Source organism: Lichenostomus cassidix, chromosome 3 (assembly GCF_008360975.1).
Source record: "Lichenostomus cassidix isolate B80296 chromosome 3, HeHo_3.0, whole genome shotgun sequence".
Classification (NCBI taxonomy): Eukaryota; Metazoa; Chordata; class Aves; order Passeriformes; family Meliphagidae; genus Lichenostomus; species Lichenostomus cassidix.
This window is the reverse complement of record NC_139483.1, coordinates 53,530,613-53,543,953: the sequence shown is the minus strand read 5'-3', so window position 1 is coordinate 53,543,953 and position 13,341 is coordinate 53,530,613. Positions and strand designations below refer to the sequence as shown.

The 13,341-nt window shown below is 39.5% G+C and overlaps 1 protein-coding gene across 1 annotated transcript in view; it reads right to left on the bottom strand.

Annotated features, from left to right (window-relative positions):
- CNKSR3 (CNKSR family member 3) overlaps positions 1-13,341 on the bottom strand; it is a 54,269-nt gene that overhangs the window by 14,071 nt on the left and 26,857 nt on the right. Inside the window, exons 2-5 of the mRNA XM_085055808.1 lie at positions 12,068-12,231; positions 5,039-5,241; positions 3,650-3,737; positions 1,104-1,145 (exon numbers count right to left, since the gene is read on the bottom strand). Coding sequence (XP_084911934.1) covers positions 1,104-1,145; positions 3,650-3,737; positions 5,039-5,241; positions 12,068-12,231 — 497 coding nt within the window. The remainder of the gene's footprint in view (positions 1-1,103; positions 1,146-3,649; positions 3,738-5,038; positions 5,242-12,067; positions 12,232-13,341) is intronic.

The following is a 13,341-nucleotide window of genomic DNA, read 5'->3' as shown; positions in this document are numbered from 1 at the left end:
AACTGGAGCACAGCTGACTCTCAAAGGAGGTTACAAAAGCTTAAAGGAGAGGGGAGAGAGGATTAATACACAGTACAGTAGTTAGGTATAAACAGTTTGGCAACCAGCAAGGTAAGTCACCTTTCACAAGGGGCTTGAATCTTTCAGTCAAAGTGGCACATGCAATTACAGAACAGTGGGGAGCTATGCCATAGGAAGACATTGCTTTGGAGTACAATGGTCCCTGGAAACAATAGCTCCAACGTTTTCTGTTTCGTTTTACGTCAGATTTATAGAGCAGCAATAAAATAAATCAAAACAATGTTTTAAGTGTGAATGTGAGGAACTGCTCAGACAAGGGAATTCCAAACAACAATACCTACTTCCAGTGTGGGTGTGCACAAATGGAAAAAGAAAGATGCAGAAAACTCCCTTTTACGTGGTCATTATTTATGAACAAAATTATTTTTAGTTATTGTGCTACTAAATTCCTAAGCATCTATGAGCTACCGGAAGGCCTTATCAAAGAGCACAGCCTGGTTCATGTCAAAAGCAGGAAGCGATGATTAACTGTTACAAAATATAAAAAGCATTCCATTACATTCTGCTTTTGGTCACAAGGCTGATTCAAACAACCCTGGAAACTCAAGCTCAAGTACAGAGACAGAACTTCAGTTCTGTGGCAGGGCAGTTTTTTTACATGAAGAAGCATAATAAGGCAGAGCATCTGCTTATTAAGGTACTACATGCACTTCACAGGCATAACTGGTTTATTTAGCCTATGATCATTCTAAAGTACTACTCCTCTCCTGAAAATTTGAGATCTAAATTCTCTTGGAAAAATAGTTGTGTAATGAAACTTTATGGAAACTTTACAGAATACTTGACTCTGTGCTATTGAATACTTGACTCTCTGCTATTACACACACCATCCATCTGCTGAAACTTCAATGACTTCCTCTACAGTAAAGAATATTCACAAAAAAAAACCCACAGTAATGTTTACTTGCATGATATGCTCATAAATTCGGGACTGAAAAGTTGTTGTCAATACAGCCAGCATAGAAGCAACCAAAATAACTGTGAATGCAGACAGCTGAGTTTCAACAGAAACATAAACTTACCACAGTCTGGACTTTATCTTCCATGTCAGCCACAGTGCAATCCTAAAAATAAAACAAGAACAAAACCCCTACATTAACCAAGAAACATGCAAACAATCTCTTAAAACTTTGCAAAACTTCCATTTTAACCTCAAACAAAATAGAGTTATTCATGCTGCAGGGATTAGTCAGATTAGTTTCACCCAGTAGGGGTCAAAAGGACTGTTAAGCAAGTATTTTCTGGCCCTGGTAGAAAGCAATAATAAACCTTGAAAACTAAGAGAATGTGGGATTCAATTACAACAGCTGACTTTTCCAGAAAAGCAGAACCCTGCACAAACAAAATCAGATTCTCAGAAAGCCAGGCAGATGTGTTTGCCTGACACTGATAAGCCCTGACTCAGGTACTCCTATGTCCCAGGCATCAAAATGGATCTAAAGCATACCGTTAAAAATAGAAAGGAAAGTGATTTTTTAAAAAACATGCTATCAATGACATTTCTGAAGGATAGAGGACTGCACACAAGGCATTATTTACACAGCCCAGGTATAAAAGTCTTTGAACTGAAACAAGTTCATGTAACAAACTACAGAAGTCGTCATTGTTTTCCACAAGAGCTGAAGTGGAGAATGACATTCTCAAATTAAAAAGTTAAAACAGCACGTAAATAATAAAACAAGATTCACAATATCTATGAGGAAAAAATCCCAAGCATTTTAATAAGATTAAGGAGTGATACTGGAGAAGTTTGTGGCAAACTTTCCCCTGCTTTTCTCTGCTAAATATATCTGCACAAATCAATAGCAAGTGCCACCTATCATCATGCAGCCAAAATGCTCAATATTGCAAAGTCCTTCTGCTTCTACTCATTTCTGTTTACAGTGTTTATTTTTTCAACCTTAAAGTTTGTCACAGAACTTTAAGTGGAGTAAAGTCCTGTCCTTGAATCAATATAGCTATCATCAAAGTTAACTAGAACATTCTTGCACTCCTGCCTTGCTTTATTACTTACCCACTTTTATACATCATTTATGATTATGCAGAGCAACACTGGTTCCACAACAACCACTCTGGCTTCTTCACTATTAGAACTGACCATCTGCTTCTATAGTCTATACCCTAATAAGAAATACTTTTGAAGTCTAAAAACCCTCCTACAGATTTTTCAACTGTATCTCTTTTCCACATCAGCGGACTCCTTCAGACTGTTCTAACATATGTGCATAGTCCCAGGACAAAATAATGCTGGTTCTTCCCCCATTAATGCTTTTTCTCATATGCACCAACCCATTCTTTATTATAGCTCATATCAAACTGGCAGAGAAGCAGTCTGACACACTTTAAAAGGCTAGGGTTGTGTTAACAACTTCCATTCCCCTGCCATCAAAGGCTGATCTAACCGAAAGATTAGACACCATTTTTAGCAGTTTTATTAATACATTCAGCAATCTCATATCTCAGTTCCTGTAGCACTCTGGGTGAACACCATCTGCTGCTGGAAACACTGTTCTAGTGCACAATCTGCACATCTGCAGCTGTAAATCACTGACTGTGCAATTGCACACAGAGCACCCCAACAAGGAGAGGACAGAGCAGCAGGCATGTGCACCTTGGACTACCTGCACACCATCCTTTCACAATGACACAACTGACATAATCAGGTGCCATCACAGCTTGACAACTCTTAGGATGTTTCTGTCCTTTGACATCATCCCTTCAGCATGGGGAGGAAATTACACATGGCACAGGGCATGGTCCTTCAGAGTTCAAACAGCAGAGGGTCCATGGAACAATGGTTATGAGCAAGTCTCGCTGTAACTGAAAAGTGCACATGGTGGTTCACAGCCAAAGTAGTGCCATGCTCTCAGAACAGTCTCAAAGACAAGCAGTATTATTCAGAGAGCAAAATTATGTCAATTGCCCAGATTGCCACAGTTGCTACATGTCCTTTTAGCTATTACCTGTACAAGCACTCATCGTACAGCTGGTAAACTAAAGTTTTGAAAAATACCATGGTCTTGCAGTAGTGGCAGAAGCAGCCTGGCTAGTGGGATTTGTATCATAAAGGTGGCAGTTCCTTCTATTACATGCAGCATTTCCCATTTGATGGCTAAAACATTCTGAATGGGACAAAATCTGTGGAGTCTGCAAGCATATGTATAATAATCTATGGAGCCATATTTTTGTTTAGCGTTAGCACTGATAACTGTTTTTCAACACACTGTTTGGAATGTGAAAATCTTCAAATGCAGCTCAACTATTTCAAAGACTAGACCTCTTTTTAGCAAAGCTCAAGAAAATATGAGTAGCCTTTAAGCTATTTTAAGCTGACATACAGCCAGCAATACCAAAATTGGTAATTAAATTGAGGCGCAGAAAGAACAACAGAAAACCCCACAACTCAGAAACACAGACAACTGAAACTGACTTTCATGGACATTCAAAGTAAGCTCTCATTCCCAGAACTGCCTTTCATTAGCACTCAGCACACAGCAAGCACATTACTTCCCCAAACACCCCTTTTCCTTCCTTTTTGGAAAGCAGAGAGGAAAAGAAATCAGCTGACCTTCTGAACAGTAGTAGTGAGGTCCAAGCAGAGCTGAATGATTCTGTTCTTCATTGATGAGAAGTCAGCAATACCCGTAAATGGGGTCCTACAACAAGAGAAAACTCCCCTTAGATTGGAGGGACCAGCCTTCTGCCATCAGTGAGGCAGAGCATATAGGAGTAAGTGCTGCAACACTGACATTGATACAAGTGTGGGGATAGTTTTACAATGTAAGTATTCCTGACTGCATAGTCCTGCTCTACTCTTGCACCAGAACTGGGAATTGTCTAGCCCTGTGACAAGCAAGTTCAGAGAGCAGAAGCAGAAGAAGTGATCAGTTTGTCAAACCGCAGTTCTCTCACTTGCAAGCTCAAGTCAAATCATACGGTGGTGTCAAAATTAAACATTTGGGTTTACCAGTGAGGAGACCTCCAACAAGACTGGACAAGGGAAAAACAATCCTCTAAAAGAAGAAAAGACGATTTTCACCTTTTACACACAGAGGTGCAGTGAGATTTAGACAAGAATCATTATAGGTAGGGCAGCTTTAGGGTCTATAGAGTCTCACCTCTGACCCTCCAGACAGCTGCAAAATCTAGAAGAGGGGCTGAGAAGTAACCATAGCAGGTTTGGTAATGGACAAGACTGAAATTTTGCTGATGGTGAATTACAGAAAAAAATTTAGGGTGAGCTGCCAGCAACAGAATGAGAGAAGAGGACCAGGTGAGAGGCACAAACTGTTAACATCACTGCCCGGACACAGACCAGCTTCTTGCTTGAGAGCAGGATAAAGGATAAAAGTGCTCCTTGCTGCAAGTCCCTGTGCAGTTTTCCTCCTAACTTTCCCTCTCAGGAAAGCCAGCACGGGGTTTGAGAATTTATGTTCATCTGTTATCACAGACTGCGCTCCTGACAGCACTTGACCTGCTGCAGCTGTCACAAAATAACTGTCTCTTTCCAGGAAAAAAAATAAATCAGGAAAAAAAAAAAAAAGAGAAAATGAAACAGCAGAAGGAGAATTTCTCCCACTGCTCAGTTTTCAAATCACATAGTAAAGGCCATGATTTCAGCAGAACATTTAAAAGCCTTTTAGGAAGGGACCTGCCAATGACAAATAATTTAGAAGGTGGCAAAGTCATGTATGAGAAACTGACCTGAAAGGGAACACTCCTACTTTTATAAATACCAGTCTGTGTGCAATGTTAACAGTTTCAATGGTTTTAGCAAGTGTGGAAGTGCAAGAATAGATTACCCTAGGTTACAATTATCCACTAGAGGCCTTCTAGCAACACCAAAAAAAGAGGTTAGTGACATCAAGATCTTTACACCCAAGCATCCAGGAATTGCCCTACAAAAAGAAGCAATTCATTAGAGCAGTAAATTTAAATAAAACCATTTAATTCTTACCTGTCCAACCATGCAAGCAAGGCTTTAGCAGCACCAATAAGCTCTACGACAGAAGTAAGGAATTCATTGGGGGGCTTGCGAGAGGTGTTTCCATCGTAATTAGAACTTTTCCTGCGGCTGCTGATGTAATTTTGCAGATTGTTGGATGACCCTCGCAGCTTGAGAACCAGGTTCTTCATATTGTCCGTTTCAAGGCCATAGTTCTGCAAGGAATATTATTAAGCTTGATAAATATTCTTGTTGAGTTCTCCCGTTTATTATACCACAAGTTGAAAGCTCATATGGGACAAAAAGTCTTGAGGATTTGCACAACTTTCCCATGGTTTTTGGATAAATACCTCCTCATATTTGTTCTACAAAATAGCCATTAAAGACTACTTTAGTAGGAGCCAAACCACCTCAGTTTCTGACATTATTCAGATTTAAGGACACTCTCTAATCAGAATGATGTCCTAATGTCCTAACACATATAATTTACTTGATAATAGGATTGTGTTTTCTTTTTGTTAAAGAAAAGCAAGCTCTTTCTTTTTCTTAAAATGTTTTCTATCCTGTGGTAAATAAACACTGAAATAACATTTCACTCACAACTAAAGATAAGTTAAATCTGGTAAAAGATGAAAACATCAACAGGAAGCAAATGTAATTTTGCAATCAAAAGCTTAAGTAAATATTTGGATCACAAGTTTTCAGTAACTGTGCTCCTTGCCTACAACAGTGCAATTATTTGCAAGTTCAAGGGCAGCATTACCATTATACACAGTAATTAAACCCATTTTTAGACATCATATTTTTCAATCAACAGCATCTTTACAAAAATTTACAAAACCTAAAAAAAAAAAATCTGAAAATGTAACTTCAACTACATAAATTCAAATTCTTACTTTTCTTGGAGAAAAAAAATCCAAAACAGCTACACACAGAAATACAAGAGTCCACCCTTCCCTATTCTTTTGCTGCAGCAGATTCTTGCAACCAACCTCCAGGTTCCATAGTTTAGTCAGATGTACTATCTACTCTTTCTACTTTCCCACTCAAAAATTAAACCAACTAAAGCAAATTTTTATTCCTCTCAATTTCCAGGGGTTTCTAATACATCCGACTCAGGATCACAGCACTGCCCAGGCTGAAGGGGAGCTTCAGAGGTTTCAGACAAACCTCCTGCTCACAGCAGGCTCAGCTGTGAGCTCAGACCAGCTCATTCAGGATTTTATCTTGTCAGGTCTTGAAAACCTCCAAGGACAGAGACTGCACCTTTGAAATACTGCTAACTCCTATGGATAAGATCCCAGTGGGTGTAAGTTACACAAGTGCCTCCCTCCTCCACCTCAGGGCTGTTGGCAAGGAAGTACCCTTAAAGTGCAGCCAGGAGCAGCGGCTGAAAGGATATGTTCAATTTTAAAAAATGCCACTGTTGCAACAGCAAAGGATATCCTTAAATTTTCCAGGATCACAGAAAGGGAAAGATCTGGATTACTAAACAACTTTAAAGTACTTGTAACTCTGTGATGTGTGAACTTATCGCCTTTTAAGAAAAACAACGAAACACAAAAAATACCAGCACCATAAAAGCATTATTTAGATGCATTTCTTGCAGTTAGTTTTATCCTCCTCTCAGAAGATTGTATATTAGTCTGTTGTTGAAGGAATACTTTTTCACATACAGGTCTGGATGTGGATAAGTTCCTGTCACCACGAGAAAGTAGCCACACATCAGAAATCCTCCTCTCAAAGAGGGGAACTAGAGGATGCTGACACCCTGCTTTCATAAAGAGACAGAAAACAGAAAATACTTTTTCTGTGCAGTGGTATTACCACCTAATCACTCTGATCAGAACTTGAGAGTTTTCATATAATTAAATATCTCCAGATCCTTCTTTCTGTCATTCAGATGCAGAAACTGTGACAAGCACCGGTGAGTAAGATTAGTGACAGCACCAGCATTTAAGAGGACACGTGTTGATATACCAGGTAAGATTTTGGCCTTGGCCCTAAAACATTCACATACTCCTTATCACACCTCTTTAAACTTATTTATACCATGTGTGAGTCTGGTGTAACTCTTCCAGTTCACATAGTTTTTAAACAATTCTGTCAAGTAGTTCTCCGTTTTGAGGGAGACCTCAGCAACACAGGTGTTGCCTCTGGGGATGCAGAGGCTCCAGCTCATAATGGTAACTGGTGTCCTCAACAAACTCTCAACAGCACATCACAGCCAAGCTCTAACAGTCTCTCTCAAAGCTCTCCTTTAACCTCCCCCAAAGAATCTACAGAGTGCTCCTCCACTGCTTAACCAGCAGTTTGTGCCCTAGGAAAGGTCCTGGCCAAGCACAACACAGGGAATGCAGCTCTTCAGTACTAGGACACCAAATTATCCAACTGTGGATCAGCCCTGATGGATGAACATTCCCAGAAATAGGCATCATCACAACCCAAGCCACCTCTGCTCCAGTGGCAAGCTAGTCTCCTCACCTGTCTGCTCTAATACAGAAAAAGCATTTTGCCCCTTGACCACATATTGCAATGCTTCTATCCAAGCTGGAATGGTCTTGACTACCTCTCACATCACCAACTATTCCTGCTCTTTCACTGACAATGTCCTGTCTGCTGGGAGGGCTGGCTTGGGGATCTCAACAATACAAAGAAATCTAATCCCTTAGTTTAGCTCCCTGAAGTAGCTCACTTCAGGGTCAGGTGAGTGCAAGCACAAAAGATCACTAATCAGAGGACAGGAGGGGGTGGAGACAGCAGCTGACTTGGATTAATTTAACTTGTCATAGAACTGTAGCCCCAGTTCAGGACAGAGATAGGAATGTTGATATTGTGGCAGCACACCAAACAGCCTTCACAGTGACACACAGTTGAAGTGCAAAGCTTAGCAGGCTTTTCTTGAAATATTTCCACAGGACTAAGGCTACAAGAGTTAAGAAATTATTATTTAAGCAACCAAAAGGTTTCAGATGTTGCTCATGAGCCAAAGAAAAGGTTACATTTTACTATCGCTCCCGATTTTAAACATCAAAGTTGTTTTAATCTAAACACAGGCCGAAGCCAGCGGTCAAGAGCACCCGATGTCAAACATTGCCAGGTAATTACTCATTAACCTGGGGAGCCACATGCAGGGCTGGAGGAGACGAAGCACCCACACGTGCAGGAGAGAGCACATGTGCACAAGAGTCACTCCTTCTAAACTCCATCACACTTAATGAGAAAAAATAATCTGACCAAGTAATTGCTCAAGGTCAGGCACCCAACATAACAAAAACATTTTAAAAAGTTTAAAAAAAAAAACCAAAACCATGGCTAACTGAAGTCAAAAGAGCACAGTAGTTGTGTCAAAGCCAAATTGGGCTGATGTAGAGCTCTGCCACTGCACAGGGACAGCATTCCCTTCCCTTTCACAGCCATGTTCACATGCTGCAATGTGGTGAGTTTGACCTGCTGGCTGATTGAACTGAAAACCTGCTCTGGGAAAAAAAATGAATAAAACCAACTCAAATGCTTGCCCAGAAGGTGATCCAACTCACTGTAGGACTATATAAACACTAGAGTTAACACAATGCACTGTCAACAGTCACCCATTCTTATTTTCCTTTTAACAAAACTGCATTCCAAAGAATCCTTTAGAGTAGCAAATTTCCTAAGAAATGACACTAAATTTGAGACCTCTAGAAAACTGAAATGTTATGTGGCAGTGCACAGACATCCTTCGACAATGATTAGAACCTAAAGGGTAAGTCTTCATGCGGGCATGTTTTACTTCACGTTATGATGTTTTATTTTTTTATGCTGCAAATACGCTGGCAGAACATTATTACCAGTAAAATTATTAAAGACACAGCTATGTTCTCTTTGTTTTATGGGTTTTTTCAGGGTTTGGGGCTTTCTTGGCTGTATATTACTAGTATCTGTTCATTCTAACCTCGAGGAAAATTCACTGCTTTTTAGTTTCCAAACTCTCCCTTCATACAGTGTACACAAAGATTCAGAAATCAAATCCAAAGAACACATTAAAAGTGAAAATATTTGCATCGTTTCCTGCTTGCATTGTTTTATATTCATTAAGCCCTCAAAAGCTTGTTTTCTGTCCCTGCTTTTGTGGTTTGAAAAGCAAAGTCATGCATGTTTGTTCCCCACTTCCCCAAACATTTCAATCAACAAAGCAATGTCATCTTTCTTCTATCCCTCCTCTCCCCACCCCCCAGCATATACTATCAACAAAAAGTTGAAGCACTCAAGTTCATGAGGTTTTTTTCCCTTCCAGGGAATTCAGGCTTTGACATATCCTCTAAATTCCTCAAATAAGTCTTCAACACCTGTTCAGAAAATTCTATTCAACCAGGTGAAGAGCAATAGAAACGTGTGCTCAGAGGAAACCTTCATTTTCTATCCTAAACCACACTCTCCTGCTGACTCTTCACGATGTTGCATATGCAGCCACTGCTATGAGGACATGAGGGAAAACTGTTTCATCACCAAAGCAGTAGAGAAAGATGCATTAATTTCTCTTTCCCACCAGAAACTTCCGGACACATTTTTAGCTTGGTGCTGCCCTATAGTACTCAACCCCTATAAAAACTAAATTTAAAAATCAGGTGCATTTGGTGTCCTTTCTCAAGGAAAGGACTATGTTCACCCTCTATTCAGTGACTGATCTATTGAGGCTGGAATGAAGGTCTGTACGGTGAATGCTTGAAAAGAGATATTGGAGGAAAAAGATGTTCCAAACAAAGCTGCCTCAATGTCTTCAGAGCCACATGTGTTCTTGTGGTGTGGGGGAACCAAAGCACTGATCTGAAGGAAACTCAGCTGGGAAACTGCCAAGGCAAAACTAGATAAAAAGAGAAACTCTTCTAGGGAACTCCAGGACTGGGAAACCACCGAAAGCCCCTTTCAGCCTTTCTCCACCAAGAATGACGAACTTCAAAGAGTGACATCAGGCTAGCCCAGCCAATGCCACATTTCCACAGTGTGAGATGACAGCACAATAGGGGTGGCACTGGGGTCAAAAAGGGGGGGAACAAAAAAGAAAAAATATGAAAAAAGGAAAAAAATTTAAAAATAGGTCCTTTGCTTGCAAGTTCCCAAAAGTTGGGGAAATGTCAGAATATCCACATCCACAAAACATCCACTAAATGATAAACATTCCCACTTTCAAAGAACTAACGCAGGTGGAATCAGGAAATCTCTCTATTGCACAAAAAGAAGAAACAGCAAAAAAAAAAAATTGGCTGTCACTAGCATTTAGTGTCCCCTTGGAAACAAAATCAATGGTGATTCTACACAATTCCAAAAACTCAAGGGAACAGGCCTCAAGAAGGTGGCAAAGGGCATACCGAAGACACAGGAATTCTTCCTTCACTTCTTAAAAAGGGAACAAGGATATTTCAGCTGTAATATGCAGTATCTGTCTAATGCATTAACTTGAGCTGCATCTCACAAAGGATTTCCAGAAATGGGTCTGAGGTCAAAACTTTTGTCTACAAAGGAAATTAGAAGGAAATTGTAGGAGATAAAACACAGCTTTAGGTTGTGGCAGTTGTCCAGCTTTGTTCACTTTATTTTAATATTTTTAAGAGAATAAAAAAGTGCCCTTGGGGACTGCCACACAGATTATTTCAGTCAGGACCATATACAGGCCACACTACATTTACTAACTCACCAGATCCTTGCACTTGCCTAACAAGTTCCTTCCCACACCATGAACTGCTTTTCAGTCTAGTTACATTTTTCTATTAGGTTTTCAAATTAATGTTAAAAATTTTTATAGATCAAATACCTAAAGTAAATGAAATGTTTTTCAAGTAAAAGAGTAACTCTTTGAGAAATCTTTTAGATCATTTGAAGAGATTTCATTAAATACACTTCTTTAAGTACAATTTGCTCCAGGTTGTGGAGTAGGAACACTTCCTGTAGCACCTCTCTGCAGTAAATAAAGCACATATCAGACAGGCAATAAAGACTCTCCATTTTGAGAAGAGTATGCTTGGTGCTGCAAGCCTTGACTAATGTAGGGAAGATAGGCCAGTGCTGGCCAAGGAGCCATCAGGCAAGACTTTCTGCCCTCCTCCCTGATGTAATTATTTATACCCCTGGTGCTCATTACACTGCATTATATCAAAGAGGCCTTCAAGACTATGGCTTTTAAATAAAGTCTGCACCAGTAAAACAATCCAAAATATATTTATTCTTTTCAGAGTATGTTTATTTTCAAAGTATCTGCAGTTATATTTCTGGAGTAAAACAAAGGAACAGCTTAAGTTCTGAATCCAAAGAGAGTTCAACTAGGCTGTGACTGAGGAGGCTAAACACCATTCATTTCAAGAATTGAGTTCTTTTCACTTCTTATATTTGCCACAAAATTACCCTAAACCCACTTCAACTGATGTGAGGAACTTCTAGCACCTCCCATTTCAACAGTATGTCTTCTGTCTTTTAAAATAAACTGTTCACTAACAGGAGCCACAAGATCTTACAGTGTAACTCAGACAATTTCTTCCTTTGGAAGTGCAACCAAATGAATTAAAGCTGCCTTTAACACAAAGGAACAGCTTAAGTTCTGAATCCAAAGAGAGTTCAACTAGGCTGTGACTGAGGAGGCTAAACACCATTCATTTCAAGAATTGAGTTCTTTTCACTTCTTATATTTGCCACAAAATTACCCTAAACCCACTTCAACTGATGTGAGGAACTTCTAGCACCTCCCATTTCAACAGTATGTCTTCTGTCTTTTAAAATAAACTGTTCACTAACAGGAGCCACAAGATCTTACAGTGTAACTCAGACAATTTCTTCCTTTGGAAGTGCAACCAAATGAATTAAAGCTGCCTCTTATCAGGAAAAATTTAAAGAGCTGTTAATATAAAACTTGCAAGAATTAAACAAATTCTTACTGTTTTCTTTTATCATGATGTGTAACAGAAAGCAAGAGACAAAGGTATTTTGCTTTTATCAATCTTGCATTGGTTTTTCACCCGAAAAAAAGCACTTTAAGAAATTCTTTGCATATCTGTTCACCACTTAACTAACCAGTGCACACAGGAGATCCACAGCCTCTAGAACCAGTTCCTGGTGTCCAATCCGTGAGATACCTAAGTCTTCAAGATCCTGGTGAGAAATCTGTAACAGCTGTTCACCATTTATCTTCTCCCGTTCAAATTTATGGACATACTGCTGCAGGCAATCATCCAGGCCTACCAAAACACAAAAGAGAGACAAGAGAACATCAGAAACACAAAAAAAAGAAGAGAAAAAACAACCCCACCACCTCGCAAAAGGCAGAAATTTCAAGTTCATACAATATACAATGGAAAATTATGAAAATAAACTTGCAGTGCAACTGAGGCTGTACCATGGGGGCATAAAAACAGATCACAAAAGTTATGGGGATCTTTGGACACCTAAGTCAATGTACAACCTGCCTGCTCCTTGTGGATCAAGCTCAGCCAGTAAGAACGTGCCTTTGTTGTCTGCACAGGCAAAATGACAAGGGACATACACATCAGGGTAACCAAAACCCTGAGGGGCATTCAAAGCAACAACAAAAAAAATAACTGTCAAAAAAAAAAAAAGTCCAAGGCAAGGCATGACAAAGATCTTGCCCAAAGCCTAATTAAGCAAACAAAGAACCAAAGCAGAAAATGATGAGAAGGAAAATGAAAAAAAACAAAAAAGAAACAAAGGCAAAGCAATAAAAATGATGTGTGGCTAGAGTTTCATTATTACCTTGATTTATAAGACCCTGCAGCTTCCTGAAGCAGCCATTCTTTCCCCTTGCTAAGGATCAACAACACATATGGGTAAGAAATCTAATTCATTTTTTTATCTAGAAGTATTTTTAAAATAGTTTAGATTATTTTGTCCCAGCAATATCCCCCAAGACCTCTTTAAAACTGTGATTCTATGATCCTGTTCTCTACAGAATATTTTCATGAGTGATTACATAAAGCGTTTCTGGTTTTCATCTTATTTTACTAAGCTTCACATGTTAATCCTGTTTTCTTATGTGTTCTCCTCATTTCCTCTGTTGTTTAAGATCCTGTGAGCAGCAACAGTCTGGGGAGGTGGAATTTGGATGGATGTGTTATTTTGAAGATGTTCAGGTCTCTTGATACTCTGTTCCCCTCAATGCACTGGCTAGAGCAAAAGGAATAGGCTCAACTGGGTCTGTTTGGTAGAAATACACCACATTCACTGAAAACAGTTGACATGAGCAAAAATTCAGATTTCACATTTGACATCTACTGTGTATCGTCCACAACAGCTACATTGTTTTCACCATTCCTTTTCAAAAACCTTTAGCT